At 24.9% G+C, this 18554-nt stretch overlaps 2 protein-coding genes and 1 long non-coding RNA gene across 5 annotated transcripts; 1 reads left to right on the top strand and 2 right to left on the bottom strand.

The window, feature by feature from the left end:
* Positions 1 to 248: 248 nt before the first annotated feature.
* LOC148936723 (uncharacterized) lies at positions 249 to 2872 on the top strand. Its single transcript, XR_016139096.1, has 2 exons — positions 249 to 1433; positions 1981 to 2872. It is a non-coding gene; the product is annotated as an uncharacterized LOC148936723 (long non-coding RNA).
* A 435-nt stretch (positions 2873 to 3307) lies between these two features.
* On the bottom strand, positions 3308 to 11456 carry LOC105423971 (uncharacterized). 3 transcript variants are annotated; one of them, XM_089076293.1, is made up of 9 exons: positions 11317 to 11456; positions 7997 to 8099; positions 7725 to 7844; positions 6561 to 6768; positions 5886 to 6361; positions 5102 to 5279; positions 4805 to 5029; positions 4404 to 4633; positions 3308 to 3870 (listed from the first exon to the last, which is right to left on the bottom strand). In XM_089076293.1, the coding sequence occupies exons 2-9, from the start codon at positions 8015 to 8017 to the stop codon at positions 3703 to 3705; spliced, it is 1626 nt and encodes a 541-aa protein (XP_088932419.1). In that variant the 5' UTR covers positions 8018 to 8099; positions 11317 to 11456; the 3' UTR covers positions 3308 to 3702. The 3 variants fall into 3 exon arrangements, with proteins under 3 accessions (XP_088932419.1, XP_088932417.1, XP_088932418.1); XM_089076291.1 differs by lacking the exon at positions 11317 to 11456 and adding an exon at positions 9552 to 9633; XM_089076292.1 differs by lacking the exon at positions 11317 to 11456 and adding an exon at positions 9423 to 9554.
* Positions 11457 to 13467: 2011 nt separating this feature from the next.
* Positions 13468 to 18219, bottom strand: LOC105423970 (uncharacterized). Its single transcript, XM_011633982.2, has 8 exons — positions 17622 to 18219; positions 17405 to 17530; positions 16960 to 17173; positions 16363 to 16856; positions 16097 to 16274; positions 15745 to 15963; positions 15220 to 15449; positions 13468 to 15144 (listed from the first exon to the last, which is right to left on the bottom strand). The coding sequence occupies exons 1-8, from the start codon at positions 17667 to 17669 to the stop codon at positions 14977 to 14979; spliced, it is 1677 nt and encodes a 558-aa protein (XP_011632284.2). The 5' UTR covers positions 17670 to 18219; the 3' UTR covers positions 13468 to 14976.
* Positions 18220 to 18554: the final 335 nt, after the last annotated feature.

Here is an 18554-nt window from a genome sequence, read left to right as displayed (position 1 = left end):
TCCCATATACTTCCCATCTAGTTTTTTCCCATCTAGCGCCCACTTAGTTTTTCTCATATACTTCCCATCTAGTTTTTCCCATATACTTCCCATCTAGTTTTTCCCATATACTTCCCATCTAGTTTTTCCCATATACTTCTCATGTAGTTTTTCCCGTATACTTTCCATCTAGTTTTTCCCATGTACTTCCCATCTAGTTTTTCCCATGTACTTCCCATCTAGTTTTTCCCATCTAGTTTTTCCCATATACTTCTCCGTTTAACAATATAATTGTTATATAATTATTAAGTTATATTCAACAGTAGAACTATTATAAAACTATTATTAAGTTATATAATAGATTATTATATAACTATTAAATTATATTATTGAACGAGAAATTATAACAGTTACGTTACATGCTAGTTAATGTTTACTGGGTACTTTGAAGAACTTACTCGAAATAATTCTACAATATAGACAGAAACGAAATATCACCATTTTCTGAGTATTATTTTAATGTATATAATATTTTAATGTATATAATAAAATATCTATTTTTAAATATTTTTTTTCACGATAAATATATATATATATATACATATATACATTTTGTTCTCAATATTTTTTTTCATCAAAATGTTTAAATCAAGATGGTTAAATTGACATGAAAAATATCATAAAATTTAATGGTTCAAATTTCCAGCTTTGGAAACATCAGCTTCAAGTCATTTTTTAAATAAATAACTTTCTCGAAATCATAACAGGAGCAACAAAACCTGAATTGACAGATAATGCATACACATAATGGATAAAAAATGAAAATGCAATATGTATTCTGTCATCGATCTATAGAGTATACATTATTTGAATACTAGTATCTATAAAACTGCTGCTAAAATATAGTTGATGTTAAGCATGATATGAACAAGAAAGTATTTCAATTAAGTTTGTACTTATGACAAAATTCTTTAAATATAAAATGTTATCCACCGATTCCATTATCACTAAAATCAAAAATACAGCATGACAACTAAGTGATATCAAAAAAGAATTATCCGATGTCAAGATTTTGTCGACTCTTCCATTTAAGTTCACACATTTATGATTATCTGAAATAATATTAAAGAAACAGATCAGAAGAAAGAAATTTTTATTGAAGAACTAATAAAAGAAAAAATTCAACTCTCAGTTGATGAACTGATCAATGTTACAATGGAATAAAATAAATATGGAAAGATGGATTGTGTCAATTGTTGGAACGTGAAAGCATTCAAATTATCGGATAAAAGTGAAAAGTAGGACTTTAAATGTTATTATTGCGATAGCAAGAGATCTTTCGTTGATGAAGAAGACACTAGTGATGATGACGTAGAATACTGTCTAAAAACCAAATTACATCTAAAAGAATCTTAAATTCGAAAAGAAAAGAAGTGATAGAGACAAATATTAAGGTAAATATAAGAAAACTCTGAGAAACACAGTGATCAAAGATAACGGCACAAACAAGATGGTTATTGAAAATAGTTTCTAGAATTCGCCACAATTTTTTATGCAAAACGAATGATTTGATTCGCAATCATATATAAAATATGGAGTATTATTAAAAGAAAGAATCTTTATGATTCTAAAAATAAACAACTTACGATTTGTGATGAAGAATTATAAAAGATAATAGGCATACAGCATTTCAAAACATTTACTATAATGAAATACTTTAAATATCACTTTATCAATTAAATTATTTTTTAATTTTGATCTCTAACAAGTTATATACATTTATATGTAACATATATTCTAGGATGTATTGTACATCTTTTCATTTTTTCACACATATATATATTTCTTGAGACTCGAGAATTTAGATCATGTCCTATCTAAAATATAAAATATTTAAAAGATAAGAAAGTTTAGATAAGATATAATATATTTTGTTAAAGTTTATTCTTAATTACATTTTTATCTTTTTATTACAATGTTATTATTCTTTTAATTATGCAGGTTATTTATAGAGCCAACACAAGTCTATATATCGTACTTGTATATCTAGTTCGATGTTCTACATAGTTATAAAGATATTTCTAGCAAATATTAAAGTCTTGAAGATGATATTATGACCGAGCGGAAATGCTAAGCTGTCCGCTTATCATCGTTCTCCATGTATAAAGAAGTGAAGATTCCTCTCTGCCAACACGTCGATTTAACGAACAATTATGGGTTGCGCAAGCCGTTTGACGGGCGTGAGAAATTTCTGTATTATTCTATTAATTAAAGAAATTAAAAAATTTGTTTCTTAACAGAGTCTTATTTTGCGAGTGAGCACAAGTGATTATGACATGTGAGTATCTGTAAATGCAACAATATGAAAAAATATCTAAAAGATATCTTTTTAAAGACATCTTCAAGATATTTCGAAAAAATATCTAAAAGTCATAAAAGATAGCTAAAAAGATTTCGTTGAAATTATCTTCGTAGTACTTTTAAAAGATATTTAAATACAGTATCAGACTCCTCGCCCTAATAAAATAAATTGCAATGTTCACGAAACGTTGATATTCAACAATGCATAATGATACGGATAATACTCGTAAAAATATTAACTTTTGAAAAATATTAACTTTTTTAGAAAGATATCATAAAAATTTAAAAGGTATCATAAAGAATATTTTAAAAAAGTTTGTAATAGATGTATTAAAGATATTTAAATTATTTCTTTTAAAGGTTGTTTTTGAGATATTTTTGAAAGATGTTTATTAGACCTGTATGTTAATATTATTTATATTAATATTATTACTGATTATTTAATTTGTAATACTATTAAGCTTGAAGAAATCTATGATATACAATAAATTGTTCGAAAAATATATATATAGCTATTATTACACATATAAAATTTGAAATATTTGTTGTTAAATTTATCATTTGTCTACGAATTAAATAATGATAATTATCATGATCTCTTGTTATTTCTTGATCAAAAAATCTTGATAAAAAAAAATTTGAACTTGAACTTGAACTTGAATTATATTTAATCAACATCTTTAATTACTGCTTAAATGTAGTTTAAATTTCTTTTTTTATCAAGATATTCTGATAAAGAAGAGATATTCTGATAATAAGAGATCATGATGAGATCAAAATATTATGTGTATACATGAAATAATAATATACATGCACGTATGTTCTACAAAATTTCATAATTAATGTTTGATATTTACAAGATATATTTTTCTCAATTCTCATATTTTTAAAATTTCTACAAAATCTGTAGATATGAGTATTATAAAATAATATTCAATAATACAAGTAATATCAATGTAGAATAATATATTTATTAATATATTTATTAATATATTTATTAATTTATTACCAGTTTTACTTGTTACATACATATTACATACTAAATAAATAATTATTCAACCCTATTATCATTATATTAATCAAGTATTTGCAAACATTTCACTTAAATTATATCTGTAACAATTTCTACAACATTAATATATGATCGTTCTGCTCATATGGTCTTATAGTTTTATTTTGAAGACTTATTTGAAGATTCATTTCTACATTGTTTATTTTTATCAATTAGATTACTTTTTTATAAAAGCACAACAAAACGTTAATCTGCTCTAATATAATATCTATTAAAAAAAAAAAATGTATAATTATGTATACATTTTTTAATTTTATATTGCAAAAAGGTATTAATATTAAAAAATATAATCAATCTGTGTGTTTTATTAATTTCCTAGCCATTGCTTTCAAGTCTTTCCTCGCAATTTTTCCTGAACCTGTATATGGAAACTTTTCCAGAAATATTACTCCACCACGAAGTTTGTAGTGATCCATCATATTCTTCGCTATAAAATTTATGAATTCTTCCTCAGTCTCCTGAAGAAAAAAATAAAATTTAATTATTAAGACAAAGGACATTTTAAAGCACAAAATAAATAATTTTTACTTTACAAATATTTATAAAAATAATGCTTTAAATAATATAAAATTTAATTTTACTTAATATAAAAATGAAAATAAAAATTTACATATTAGTATATTAAGAAATTTCCACAACACAATTATTAAGAATTTATAATAAAATTTCAATATTAACAAAATATTAATATTATTTATATTTCAACAGTATTGTATATACATATACAATTATAGTTGGAAACGTAATTGAAAATTTTCATTTTAAAGTTATTTATTCTCGATTTTTTCACAGCTTTATAAAATTTTGAATAGTTTTTTAATGTTATCTTACAACAACATTTGTATTTGTACGAGTGCGATTATTCTAATTTAAAAATTAATTTCGAAATATATAGAATCAATTTGTAATTATTCTTTTGGTTGGAAAACTGATAAGTTTCAGTTTTCAAACTCTCGTTCTCTAATTTTATTTTCACTATGAAATATCATACCTTAGCGCCAGGTTTTTTAGTGATAAAAGCAAGAGGATGCTCATCATCGATTGCATGAGGCACCGATATTACTGCAGCTTCTAACACTGCTGGATGCGACATTAAGACACCTTCAATTTCTCCAGGTGAAATCTGATATCCTCTATACTTTATAAGTTCTTTTATCCTATCGATAATGAACAGTTCTCCGTCTTCGTCTACATAACCAATATCACCTGTGTGTAACCATCCTGAAGAAATTTCGAATTTGCTTTTATTATAGAAATAGATTTTTATAACATTCTTAAATATTTTTATTTAATATAAATAATACCATTTATTTAGTTTGCATATACTTAATGCTTGTAATTAATTAAAAAATTTTGCATTATTATTATTATAAGAAATAGAAATTTATTTACCATCTTCATCAATTGTATTTTTTGTTGCCTCGGGATTTTTATAATAACCGTTCATCATCATCGTAGTTTTTAACCATATTTCTCCCGATTGATTCGGTCCAATGATTGTTTTACCAGTTTCTGGATCCACGATTTTCATTTGCATATTATTGACTACATTTCCACAAGATCCATTTTTGTGATTAGATAGTTGCAATGTTGCCAGACCACCGATTTCTGTCAGTCCTAAAAGTGCAATACGATAAAAATTTTACATGTATATATTAATATACATTATTGCATTAAAATAATATTTACCATAACCTTGCAATATTATAACATGAGGTAAAATACGTTTCAGCTCTTCTTGTACCTTTGGTTTAATTATTGCACCACCACCCATTATAGCTTTCAAAGATGATAATGAATATTTTTTTACGTAACCCGCTCTAAGAAACCGATTAATCATGCTCGTGCTGAGAAAAAGAATTGCCACCTGTAATAATTTACATTTTAAATTTTAATACATTATGCATGTAAATTACGCAAATATTATATCGTAATATTTGCGTAATATTTACATCGATTATGTAATTTACATAACGTATATCAATCTATATTATACGCAATAATGCTATATGATTTTATAAAATTGCAACTTGCATTTATCTTCTAATGAGCATAAACATAATTTCTTTATACAAAAGTACGTTATTAGATGATAAATTTCTGATAAAAAATTAATTTTATTATTGTTATATCATTATTGCTAAAAATTAAAAATTGATATTATTATTATGATAATAAGAATTTAATACTGTAAATGATGTTGAAAGTATTATAATTAAAAAATAAAAAAAATTAATATTATTTTATTATAAGATTTGTGAGAGCTCGAAAATTAAATTACTGATATTATTTTTGTAAAATTTATCTGCGATAGGAAATATATATCAATAAACTATTATATTTCAATCAACGTGCCTCTTTTTCAAATCATATCAGACAATCACAAAAATTAAAAACCCACTTTTATGAGTTCAAGTAAAATTTCTCATAAATATATGAAAAATGAAATAATATTATTGTTAAATAATATTACTTTGTATTTCTCAATCAACCGACAAGTCATTTCCTCATCGAATTCCGGATAAAGGATCACTGCGGCACCTTGTATGATAGATTTCATGTTCATCATTACCCCACTAATCCAATAAAGAGAAGAAAACCAAAGTGTTGGCATATTAGCTACATTCAAGTTATTATCCTGACTCACAAATGCTAGAGTATAATTGGATAATTCAACACCCTTTGGCATTCCCGTAGTGCCTGATGAATGCAAAATGCACGCTGTCTTTTTTATATCATCGAGCTCGACATAACGAAAGTTTTTTACGTCCGCGTCACTGCAGCTTTTCAAAACATCAGAAAATGAAATAGCGCCAGCGTGCTTGCCGAAAACCACCATTATTGAACTGCGATTCGTCTCCTTCATCGCGCTTAAAACAACGTCCACACATTTCTCGCTACAGAAAATCACCTTTGGCGTGGTCAGTTGTAAAACGTGCAACGCGGTTTCTAATAACAGACAATTAACAAAAAAACAATAAATACTTACTGTAAAATATTCATGCACAATTAAGAAAAATGAACAAGCCTAATTAATGTAAAATCAATAGAATTATATATGCGCACTTAGCTATAAAAAATATTTGTAATCGAATTAAATATTACATGTAGTAAGGCATTTAATAATTATTATTTTAAAAAGTCTTACGCATATCCATAGCTTCATTCCATGGATTGAAGATCGCGTTGATGTAAGTTGCCGATAGACAGGGCACAATGGCGTTGGGTTGATTATTTGTACATACACTAATGACATCTTCAGGTTTGATTCCTTGTTTTTGAAGCCACAATGCACATCTTACAATTTTATCTTGCAGCTCCGTGTAAGTGATTGTTTCCTCGGTGCATACGTACAACTATACAATATTATTATTATATAAACAAAGTTATTAAAACTGTGTTTGAAAGTTGTTGCAGAGTAGAATAATTAATTTTATGATTAAAAAAATATCTTATAATACTAGAATATATCATTTTTTGGAAAAATACAGCATCAAGATATATAAATAAAACGTTTTTAATGCAAAATAATATTTACAAATAAATATCTTAAATATTAATATCTATTTGCATTATAAAAAATATATTATTAAAAATAATTGCAGATTATTAAAGTATTTTGCAGTTAATTAAATTATATAAAGTTTAAATTAAATAGAATTTAAATAATTTATATAATATATAAATTGTAATTTAACTATTTTCTCAATAATTGTAGCTTATTTTTAACATATGTTTATATTTTTAAATCTAACACAATTTTTTTTATTTCTTGATCTTAAATATATTACATAAGACATGATTCGTTAGTGTAAGCTATTCTTTGCAGATTGTATGATGTATAGGAAACATATTATTATTAAGAAACGTAATACTATGCTTTACAGACGTAATAAAAAATATTCTCCATTATTCTATTCTACTGAAATATTAATAATGATATATTTTCTATTATACATAGGCATTTTTTCTTAATATTTTATTTCAGAAAGTATGTTGTTAAATGAGTTTCATTCTTATTTGTATGAGTTAAAATGACTTTCATATTTATTTCAATATTAATAATTAATGGATAAGAGTATAAATAGATAATAAATAATCAAAATAAATTTAACTGCTTTTTTTTCAATATCTCAATCCGTTTTTTATTCTGCAAAAGACTAAAAACGTTTTTTTGTATTTATAAGTTTTCTGTATTTATAAGATTTTTATATGTATTATTTTTTCTAGAAAGTCCTCTATATTATATTATATTAAATATTGTAATATAATTATCTTATAATATTGTAATATAATATAAACATTGATTCACCTGTGCGGTTTTGTCTCCATGATTTTTAATGCTATTCCATATTAATTCTCCAAGGCTCTTACAGTCTAAATTAGCAATCATTTCCTGTCCCTTATAAACACCATTTTCTACGGTGAATTTCTAAAAAAAAAATAATATAGGTATCGGACAATTTTAATTTATTTAAATTTCTAAGCTCTATCTTTAATCTATGTTTTAGTTATAACTAATGATAGCTTTCGCTTTAAATATCATACAGAAAGGTCAATTATATATGCTACTTTTATATTTACCTTTGTGTCATCCACAACCATTTTGAAATTTAAATTTTAGATAAGTAAAAAGATGAGATTCTGAATTCAATCATGCGTCTCTGATGAAAAAATATTACTCTCTCTGTCATAAACAAATCATGAATCAATCCTATTGTACTAATCATATAAAATAAAATTAATAAACATAAAATAATAAATTAAAAATAAATACAAAAATAAATACATTATACTTTTTTATATACATAATAATAAAATCTTTCATAAATATTAATTTTATTGTAATTTTATTATAATATTATATAATATTTATTGTAATATTTTATTGTAATTTTATTGTAATATTATGATAACAGACTGCGTGAACGTTTCGAAAGTTTACGTAATAGTTAAATTTTGAAATGAGTTTGTAATAACAAATTTATTCTTATTATAAGTTAGTAAAAGTTTTATTGTCATTATATTTATTATAAACTATTTTGATATAACTATTTTGTTGAGCAAGACGTTACAAATCTATGTTTTTAAAAATTTAATTAATTAGATTTTTTGCTTATCTTGAAAGAAAATACTATATAATATTTTATATTATATAAGTTATATTATCAATATTATCAATATCATTATGTTATTTTGTCAAGATATTAAATAATTAATTAACTAGTTTCATTGCTATTAGATGTATGTATGTTATGAACTATGATTCAGTTCTGCATTATTTTTTTATAGTTGTAAATGGTGATTCTATTGTAAGACTCCAACATATATTATTATACTTAAACTTATTTTATTGAAGTACATTTACTAATGTATCTAAATAAAGAAAAACTTGTTGAAAAATTTTTTTATTTCTTATATTCTTATAGAAATTTAATACTAGAATGTCTTTAATTATTTATTTCAAGTATTAAAAGCACTGTTGCTTAGCACTTTTAATATTCCAAATAATTAATTTTTACTCTTGTAGAATTTAATACTAAAAATAATTGATTATTTATTTTTATTAAAAACGCTGAAGTATTTTTTAATAGTCAAAATAAGTAATTTCTAGTATTATATTGACCAGTATTAAATTTCTAAGAGCAGTATCAAATTGTCCAATTAAGTAGGATTTCTATAAAAATTCTAAGCAATTGATTTTGAAGACGATAAATTTTGGTATTTCTTGTCTTACAAGAAATAACGAAAAAAGATTTTGATATTATTTAAAAATATTTAATTTAATTAAATTGTTTAGTTAGTTTATTTATGAAATATAATAAAATGTCTTAAATATTTAATCGCTATTAAAAAAACATTTACTGTATGTGTTAAAAGATATAAATTATTCTATAACGATTAAAAAATCTAATCTAACGATTAGAAAATAATATAAAAAGATACGCGAGTATTTTTCAGAGATATTTATATTTATATTTAAAAAAATATATTTAAATTTACACAATACCTGTAATTGCAATTGTATCATCAAAGTATCCGATGTATGATAAAAGATAAAAAAGTTTAAATGAGAAAAGAATAAATAATGTTATTTATAATAAAAAATGAATTTCTTATTTACAAAATGGAAACTCACTACCATCTTTTACGATGAATACAACAGGCAAGTGAAGAGCGAAGCATATATGACCGCAGATAAAAGTAGACTGTCATTCACTAACTACTGCTTACCTCAGGTATATAGTATATAGTATAGCTAGACACGTAATATCCCTCTCTCTAGGATTTTATAATGAATTGAATCTGCACGAACTATGGAAACCACAAATTTCCCAATGACATTGCTCTCATTGTATTAGTCATAATTCAGCGTTAGTCTTTACTTTGAAAAGTGAATTAAAGAGAAGATTTACTCAAATCGATAATGGAATGTATTTTATTTCTATGTACACATTTTCTATGTTATCATATATCTCGGACGTTATCATATATCCTTTACAAAATTGGAATAATAAGTTTTTGTAATATCAAGATACACGATCGTGGATTGCGCCAAGTGTGTTTAATATACATTTTTAATTAATACTAAAATTAAAACTTTATACTTTTCAAAAATAATATAATAAAAATACAGTTACATTTACAAAATTAAGTTACATTTTTAAAATTAAATTTTTAATATTCTCAATAAATTTATTACTTTTATAACTTAAGAATTATATCTTGAAATTAAAAATTTATATATATATATATATATAAAACTCAAATATAAAGATAAGGAAGGTCTTTATAAAAATTTAATAAACTAGTAATTAATAATTTTAACTATTAAAAAGAGCATTATTAATAATTCCTAATAATTTAATAAAGCTTGTTGACAATAAAAGTATTTTGCTTACATTCAGTGCTTACCTTTAGTAATTAAGTAAGTATTATTTTATGCTTTATATGAATACTTAAATACTAATACTCTTGTGATAAAATCCTTATACAGTAATAGCTATGAATTAATTTAAATTATTGTGGTTAAATACCTATGAATATATATGAATATTTTTAACTTTTATTTTTTAAGCTGTAATTATTAAACAATACATAGATATAAACCGAGTACATGTTAACTAACAAACTACATCGAGAAACATGGCCATTTTTTCGGCAAGCAGGATCTTGGTTGCTAAATTTTCTAAATAAAGTAAATTCAAACAGTTATATCACCAACTACGCGCCACTACAAGCAGTCTTCCAACGTAGTAGTTCTATAATAATTCGACAATTTTGATATCGATTAAAATCCCTTTTATTATCCCCTCCCACACAGAAAATATATATTGCAAAAAATATCATCTCAGCCAGGGATCAAACCTGGATATGAATCATTAACCTATCTTTTATTCTTCTTTCTTTAATTTAGATTAAATCTTTAATTCTCTCTTATCGATCTTTAATTTAGAAAAAAGACTTGTTTGATTATCAGATACATCGTATTATCCAAACGCAAATTATTATTAGTTTTTCATCCAACAGATTAATATCAACTTTTAACAAGAATAATAGTAAAAATAAAAGATTTAAGTTTTTAAAGTTGTGATACAAAAGTTATTAAATTTTAATTTTATTTAAATATTTATTTAATTTGTAATAAATGGCATTAACATTGTTATTTGTAATTTGTATTACAAATCAAGTTATATAAGAAGGTATAAAATAGAACAAAATAATCTATTTCTTATAATATTAATGGATTAGATAGATATTGTTACGGAAATAGTATTATCGATTTCACAATGTGCAAGTTTGTATAAGACTTTACAATACTTTAAGATTTGATAGTTGAATAGAAATATTCAAGTCAAATTGGTATTATGGATGTTGATATGATTATGAATTACTGATTATACCCAAATAAGAAGGGAGGATGTGCATCACGGCCCGATCACGAATCAGTCATGAAACCTCGTAATTATTTTGCGAAAAAATACCACCTCAGCCAGAAATCGCATCTCCTGGATCTCCTGCTTACCAGGCAGGCATTATCCCTTCGACTACCAAGGCATGTGATGATATTTATCGCAAATAACGTGTTTAGAATAACACGTCACAATACAATAATACACATATATACGTATATTACAAAATATATATATATATATATATATATATACACACACACACACACACACACACACACATGTGTATATATATATATATATATATATATATATATATATATATACATATATACATGTATTCTCTCGAATCCCCACGACTCCAGAGAGATGATGGTCCTATTCTCTCGATGGATGCAGATCGGACTGCAGCGGCGACACCCTCCAACGCCATTGGCAAATATACAAATAATCCTCCTAGAGCGCGAGAGGGGGGACAGGAGAAATTGCATCAAGCATGGCTCGAATCCCCAATTGTATCCAGCATATAATCTAAGCTATATCCAATCTTAAAATCGGACTCATAGATAAAGACTTTATAATAGCTTTTGATAGTTTCTTCGGATTTGTAGATAATTGTAATATCAACAGATAAGATTTAAAAATGCAATGAACTATATCTCGATAGCAAACAACTCCCTCTGCAACTATGTACTTATGTAATTTAAACAAAGAAAACTGTATTTTTCTGACAATTACGGCTGCAATTTGATCACGCAACGATTCAGCTTTACGTAATACAAGGACTCGGTCAATCTTAGATGACCATTGTTTATCGGAGAAATATGTATGTAGCATGTAAATTTATGGTTTTATATATATATATATATATATAAAATTAATTATTATTAAAATTAATTATTAATTATATATATATATATATATATATATGATATCTCTGTAATAAAATTAATAAAAAATATTAAATATTTTAAAATTGTAGAAATTACAATTTAATTGTAGAAATTACAATTTAATTGTAAAGATAGTTTAAAAGAAAGTCAAGTAAATTAATTCTTTTACTCTCTGAAATAACTTTGTTATACAAATATGATTATACAGTGTTTGAAAATTCAACCGATAAACTTTCAGAGATTGTTGGGGCACCAAAAGGATCATTTTTTTGCAAATGGATCTCGGAATCGGAAACGTGTCGTTGGCTACGGCGGACAATGTTCAAAAAAGGTCGGAACCTCGAAATATCTCAAAAAATATAAGTTTTATAAAAAATTGTTTCAGACAAAAGTAGGATGTAAAAAGATCTATTTAGCGACCTTACAAGTTTGACATTGGGTGGCATCGCCAAGATTAGATCAAGATTGTTTTATGACAAGATCGATGGCTAATTCAGTCACCGATAAATAAACCGATCTTTTTCGAATACTGTCTGTCGTAGCGATGTAATAGCACGTTTCCGACTCTAGGTATATTTGTAAAAAAATGACCCTTGGTGCCCCCGACAATCTCCGAAAGTTTGTCGGTTAAATTTTCGAACATCCCATCATTCGTTAAATTTACTGTGAAATTTTTCGTAAAACATGTGCAATCCAAAACTTTCCATATTTTACATCACAAGAGTTATTATATACTTTTCTGATAATGCAACTGACGAAATTGTTTCTCTAATACTTTTTATTAAAAAACATCTGTCAAAATCAATTTCAACAAAAAAATACAAAAAGATTTTAGGATCAGAAAGATTCCATAAATCAACAAGGAAAAAACATTTCATTTTATATTTGTGTAGATCATTTATAAGAAATTTTTTTATTGTTTACTGATGCTAAAACTACCTGATGTATTTTCAGAAACTTATTCAATAACTTCGTTGTCTTTTCTTAAATCAAAATAAAATTCTAAAATATATTCTTCAAGAGTTTAACTTTCACATAAAATATGTCAATTTTAAAATTTATTAATTATAAAATGTTATAAAATTATAAAATATGTCAATTTTTTTGACTTATCCTCTTAATGCAAAACATAGTGTAATCCATCACAAATATATGAGTGTTCAGTCATTTCTTTGTTATTCTTTTACAATCCTGTTATACGTAGTAGTACTGTTATATGTAGTATCTCTATGTAGAATTTCTGAAAGTTATACATCACTACACGAATACTTGTACTCTTTTGAAATATTATTAGCTATCAATTTTAGTTATTCCTGCATACAGATTTCTTCGTCAGGTATCTTCAAAGGAATGTTCATCGTTAATGTTATCTTGTATGCACTTTGTATACACTTCTTTGTTAGCTTCAAATGCAGTGTGACTTTAAAACACGTCCTTAATTTTAGTGGAATTCTAACTTGATTCTAACTTGACCTTAATGATCTCTTTTAATGGAACATTCTAACTTGATCTTAATGATCTTTGATTCCGTTATATATAAAGAAACTTTTCATTCTTGTCGTAAAAAATTGTTACTATTAAAAATGTTGAGAAATATAAATATGATTTGAGTTGAGTATTCTCTGACCCTATTCAAGTCTAATGTTTTTCTGGCTAGTAATTATTTTCAACTGCGTATGCTTAATCACATAAATCTCACTTTTATTAAGTCTAGTCTCTGTGAAATATTAGTGCTACAAACCTCATTCATTTTTATCGAATATTTATAAGACAAACGTAAAAAATAATTATAATCCAAACTAATATACATATTAAAATATGCTACTTTATATCTAACGAATTAAGATGATTATCTCATTTATAAATTGCATCTCATTTATAGATTGCATCTTAATTCTGGGTAAAATTAATATATTGCAAATATATACATTAATAAATTGTATTTTTTTATATTCTTTAATTTCGTTATAATTATCATCAATATAGTTTTTTTTATAATTATTAAGATTACTGTTTTAAATATTAAATAATAAATATTAGGAAGTATTTAAGAAAGAAAAATCAGAGAAAGAGATTATTTCTGAATAATTTTTTGAAGTTATATAACAAATGTTAACAAATTTGCTCTGAACATTAAAGTACTTGTTATTATTACAAATTCTGTTAATTGAATCACTAATTGAATCACTAGGAATTATACATTTTTAATACTCATAAATAAGTAATTAATCATTAGCGAAGTATTTAATTTCTGTAGGGATATATGTTAAATGTAAATTTGAATATTATTGAATATTATATAAAATTTAATGTTAAAAAAATAAAAATTAAAAATACGTACCTATTTGTAAATTTAGTTTGATTTATTATGATTTGTCTTTAGTTAACTTAAAAAATAAAAGGTGATTATTTATACTAGATTTATATTTCATTATTGTTATATTAAATATAACAGTAATTTTTTTAGATATATTTATTTATATATTTACATATGAAATATTAATATGCTACATTTGTATTACAAAAATTTTCTAATCCTATATATAGATTTATATATAAAAAAATTATATGTTATTAAGTATTATCAAATAAAAATGTTTATTTTCGTAAATTCTTTTCACAATTGGAATTTGGTTGGAGTAACATTAGAGAGTGCATTACATTTTTTATTACATTAAAATTAATAGATACATATTACTACATGATTTAATATTGAAACTCATGAGTTTTAATATTAGTTGAATTCATTAAAACATATTCATGCACAATATGTACAACAATTTTGCAACATTTGAGAAATAGTCACACGATCAATAGTATTATTTGCAATGTGTGGCATATTATTCGTAAAAAAAACGCCATGAAGTCGCTTCCAGTTATAATCCACGTTTATTTTCACATATTCTATCAGCTCATCTTCATGTGCCTAAATTATAGTACAATATATATTTTTCCTAAAAACAATAGTATTTGATATTATATAAAATAACTAATTTTTAACCTCTGTTTCCGGTATTAGCTGAACTAATGCTATTGGACGAAAAGTATCATAATCATGCGGTAAGCCTATTACGACAGCTTCGGACACATTTGGATGAGTTTCTAATATATTTTCAATTTCTGCAGGCGAAATATAGTGATGTCTATATCTAATAAGTCGATTAACACGATCGATGACAAAAATATTCCCATTATTATCATAATAGCCTACATCTTCGCTGCGAAACCATCCTGAAAAGCATTATAATATTATATCTTTTACAGATATAAGATAAATAATATAATCTTTCTACGATGTGCCATATATGTTTCTATGATATAAAGATTAGATCAGAAGATACAGAGATATTAAATCTTGTTTTTCTTCCTCTATTCTCGCCACAAACAATTTAAAATTCAAACACGTAAAATTCGCATAAAATTAAAAAAAGTGAAAATGATAAAAACTTTTCTGCTTAATGTTAAGTTTCTAAAAGCAGTTTTATGCATCAAGAAGTTACAATGTTAATCCAAAAAAATTATTAACCATTTTTATCGATAATTTTGCTTGTACTTCTGGAATCGTTGTAATAACCGATCATCATGGATGGCGAGCGACACCAAATCGCACCGATGCTGTTCGGACCCAATTGTTCTTTAGTGACAAAATCCGTAATTATCAAATTAACATTTCTACATATGGAACTATTAGATTCAAGCATTCGAAATACTTCTTGATGAGCTAGAATGCCTGTTTCAGGCAAGTCTGGAAATATTGATTTGTCAAGTTCAATCATTATATGATGGTCCATATTCTGAACTCTCTTTTCGACAAGAGAGGATTCAGAATATAGGCCTATGTGCTGATTGTTGATTACAATTGTAATCAGTATACGCACAATATACTTGAATAATTAAAACATTTGGTAGTACACGTTTAAGACGCCCATAAAAGCTTTGTTTGATCGTTGGACCGCCGAATATGATTGTACCCAAAGAAGGAATTTTATACTTCTGAAAAACGTTATATTTTTGCAACTTATTGCTCGTACTAGATTCAAGAAACACCCAATCCACCTGAAATAAATTCATTTTATATCAATTTATTATTTATTAATTTCATACTAATTTATCAGAGTGATATTTGAATGTTCTTGCTATATACTTTATACTTCTCTATTATTTGGCACAGTTGATGCTCATCATCAAATTCTGAAGCTTTAATTACTGTTACGTATGAAATTATAGCACGAACAGTCAGTAACAAACCAATGATCCAATGTAAGGATTCAAACCACAAGCCGATTTGGCCAAATTTCATGTATGGCACCTCGTTATTCGATAAAGCTGTGAAAATTGTGTGAGGAATTTCCACATCTCTACAGAAACCAGTTGTACCACTAGATAAGAGTATTATTGCGGGATCTCTATTACTCTTTAACTTAACACAGGCAAATGTATTAACAGCAATCATATTCAATTCTTTGCCACTCAGAATTACATCGAGAGATTCGAACTTCTTATCCTCATGCGTACCAAAAACTATAACTTTTATATTGATTCTTTTCTTTTTTATAACAGTGTTAATCTTATCAGCATTGTCATAATCGGTAAAGATTACTTTCGGGATGATTCGCGTCAGATAGTGTTCTGTACTTGCTACAAATATTGGTATTTATGAGTAAATTGAGTAATAAGACAGACACATAACCGTGAAAATTAATAATACAGAGAAATTCAGAAAAGAAATTCGCCAATTTACATTTTATTCCTTTTTGTTGTTTAGGCCATGGATTTACAATAGCGCCGAGATATAATGCTGCGAAATATGGCACATAGGCATCCATCTGGTTATCTGTGCATATCGTTATTATGTCGCCTCGTAGAATATCAAAATTTCGCAGCCATACAGCGCATTTTATGCTTTTTTCTCTCATTTGGCAAAATGTATTTTGTTTTCCTGTCGCCGCGTCAACCTGGAAAATATTTCAATCTCATTCCTATTAAATAATCTAATATATTTTATTTAACCAGCAAATATGACATTTTAGATACCTTAAAAGGTATCTTAAAAACATTATAAAGATATTTTTAAGATATTTTTCAGACAAACATATTGTTGGATAGATATAATAATTGAATATCTTTTTATCAATTCTTGATGCGGAATAAATTTTATTTTATATATATATATATATATATATTACCTGGCCAATAAAATCCGGTTTACATTTAAGATTGTTTAGAATCAATTTCCCAATATTAACACATTCATTATCAATCTGAACCTCGTCATCTATTATTTCTTTATGTTTTAATATATGTGAACAATCCTTAAAATTATAATGTTAAAATAATATATGATTTTCTCGAAAATGTTATAGAAAGACACTTTACACAATTTTGCATATTAATATTTCTTACCTTTTGCAGATCGTTTTGTTTAGAAACAGATTTTATGGATTGATGCATTTTTTTTTGTTTATACTTTATAAGCACAATTATATTGGAATCAGAAATAATGCTCTGTTATATATTCTATGACTAACTTTTTATTTTTATTAAACAATATTATTACAGATTTGGAGAAAGATGATATATGTTACCGGAAAATTGTTAAATATGTTCTGTTATAGATTTTATTTATCCTTCTTGACATCACACAATATAACTCGTAACGTAATAAACTAAGCAAAACGACATATAATAATATATTAACTTCTTAGTGTTATAAACAAATAAGTTTTCACTCACAGTATATAAAGTGAACTCAGAATTTTAAAAACAAACCAGAATAAAAATATTTCATCAAGTTTTTACCAGAGTGCGTTGTGAACAGTTCTGCTGCTGTGACATGAAATATTAAGTTAAGTAAAATTAATCTGAAAATATGTGAACATAAAAAAAACTCTTTCGTTTGCGAATTTGAAACAAGATTATTATATTTATTTATTCTATTAATTTGGTAACGCTATATTAAGTTTTAAAATTTTTATTTTGTTAGAAATTATGTATTTTATTAAATAATTTTATATAGATTAAGTTGCATATAAATATAAATAATGCGAAGATATTTACTTATGTATTATTTAAGGATATTTATTTATGGAACAATGCATAAATTAACTATATATTATATTATTAAATTAATTTTTAACAAACAAGAAAAAAGATATTTTTATAAGAAAATTAAATGATATACAATTAGCCCTGCATATTTGTAATAAAATACTATTTTTAATTATCATCAATTATTATAAGTCATATCTTTTATTTTTTATCTTTATATTCTTTGTTCTTTTAAATTTTTGCGAAAATTTAATCTAAAAAAAATTACATATTTATAATTATTATTTA

Source organism: Pogonomyrmex barbatus, unplaced genomic scaffold, assembly GCF_055798465.1.
Source record: "Pogonomyrmex barbatus isolate J1 unplaced genomic scaffold, ASM5579846v1 scaffold2, whole genome shotgun sequence".
Classification (NCBI taxonomy): domain Eukaryota; kingdom Metazoa; phylum Arthropoda; class Insecta; order Hymenoptera; family Formicidae; genus Pogonomyrmex; species Pogonomyrmex barbatus.
Note: the sequence above shows the minus strand (reverse complement) of the source record. Positions and strands in the feature narration are given on the sequence as shown.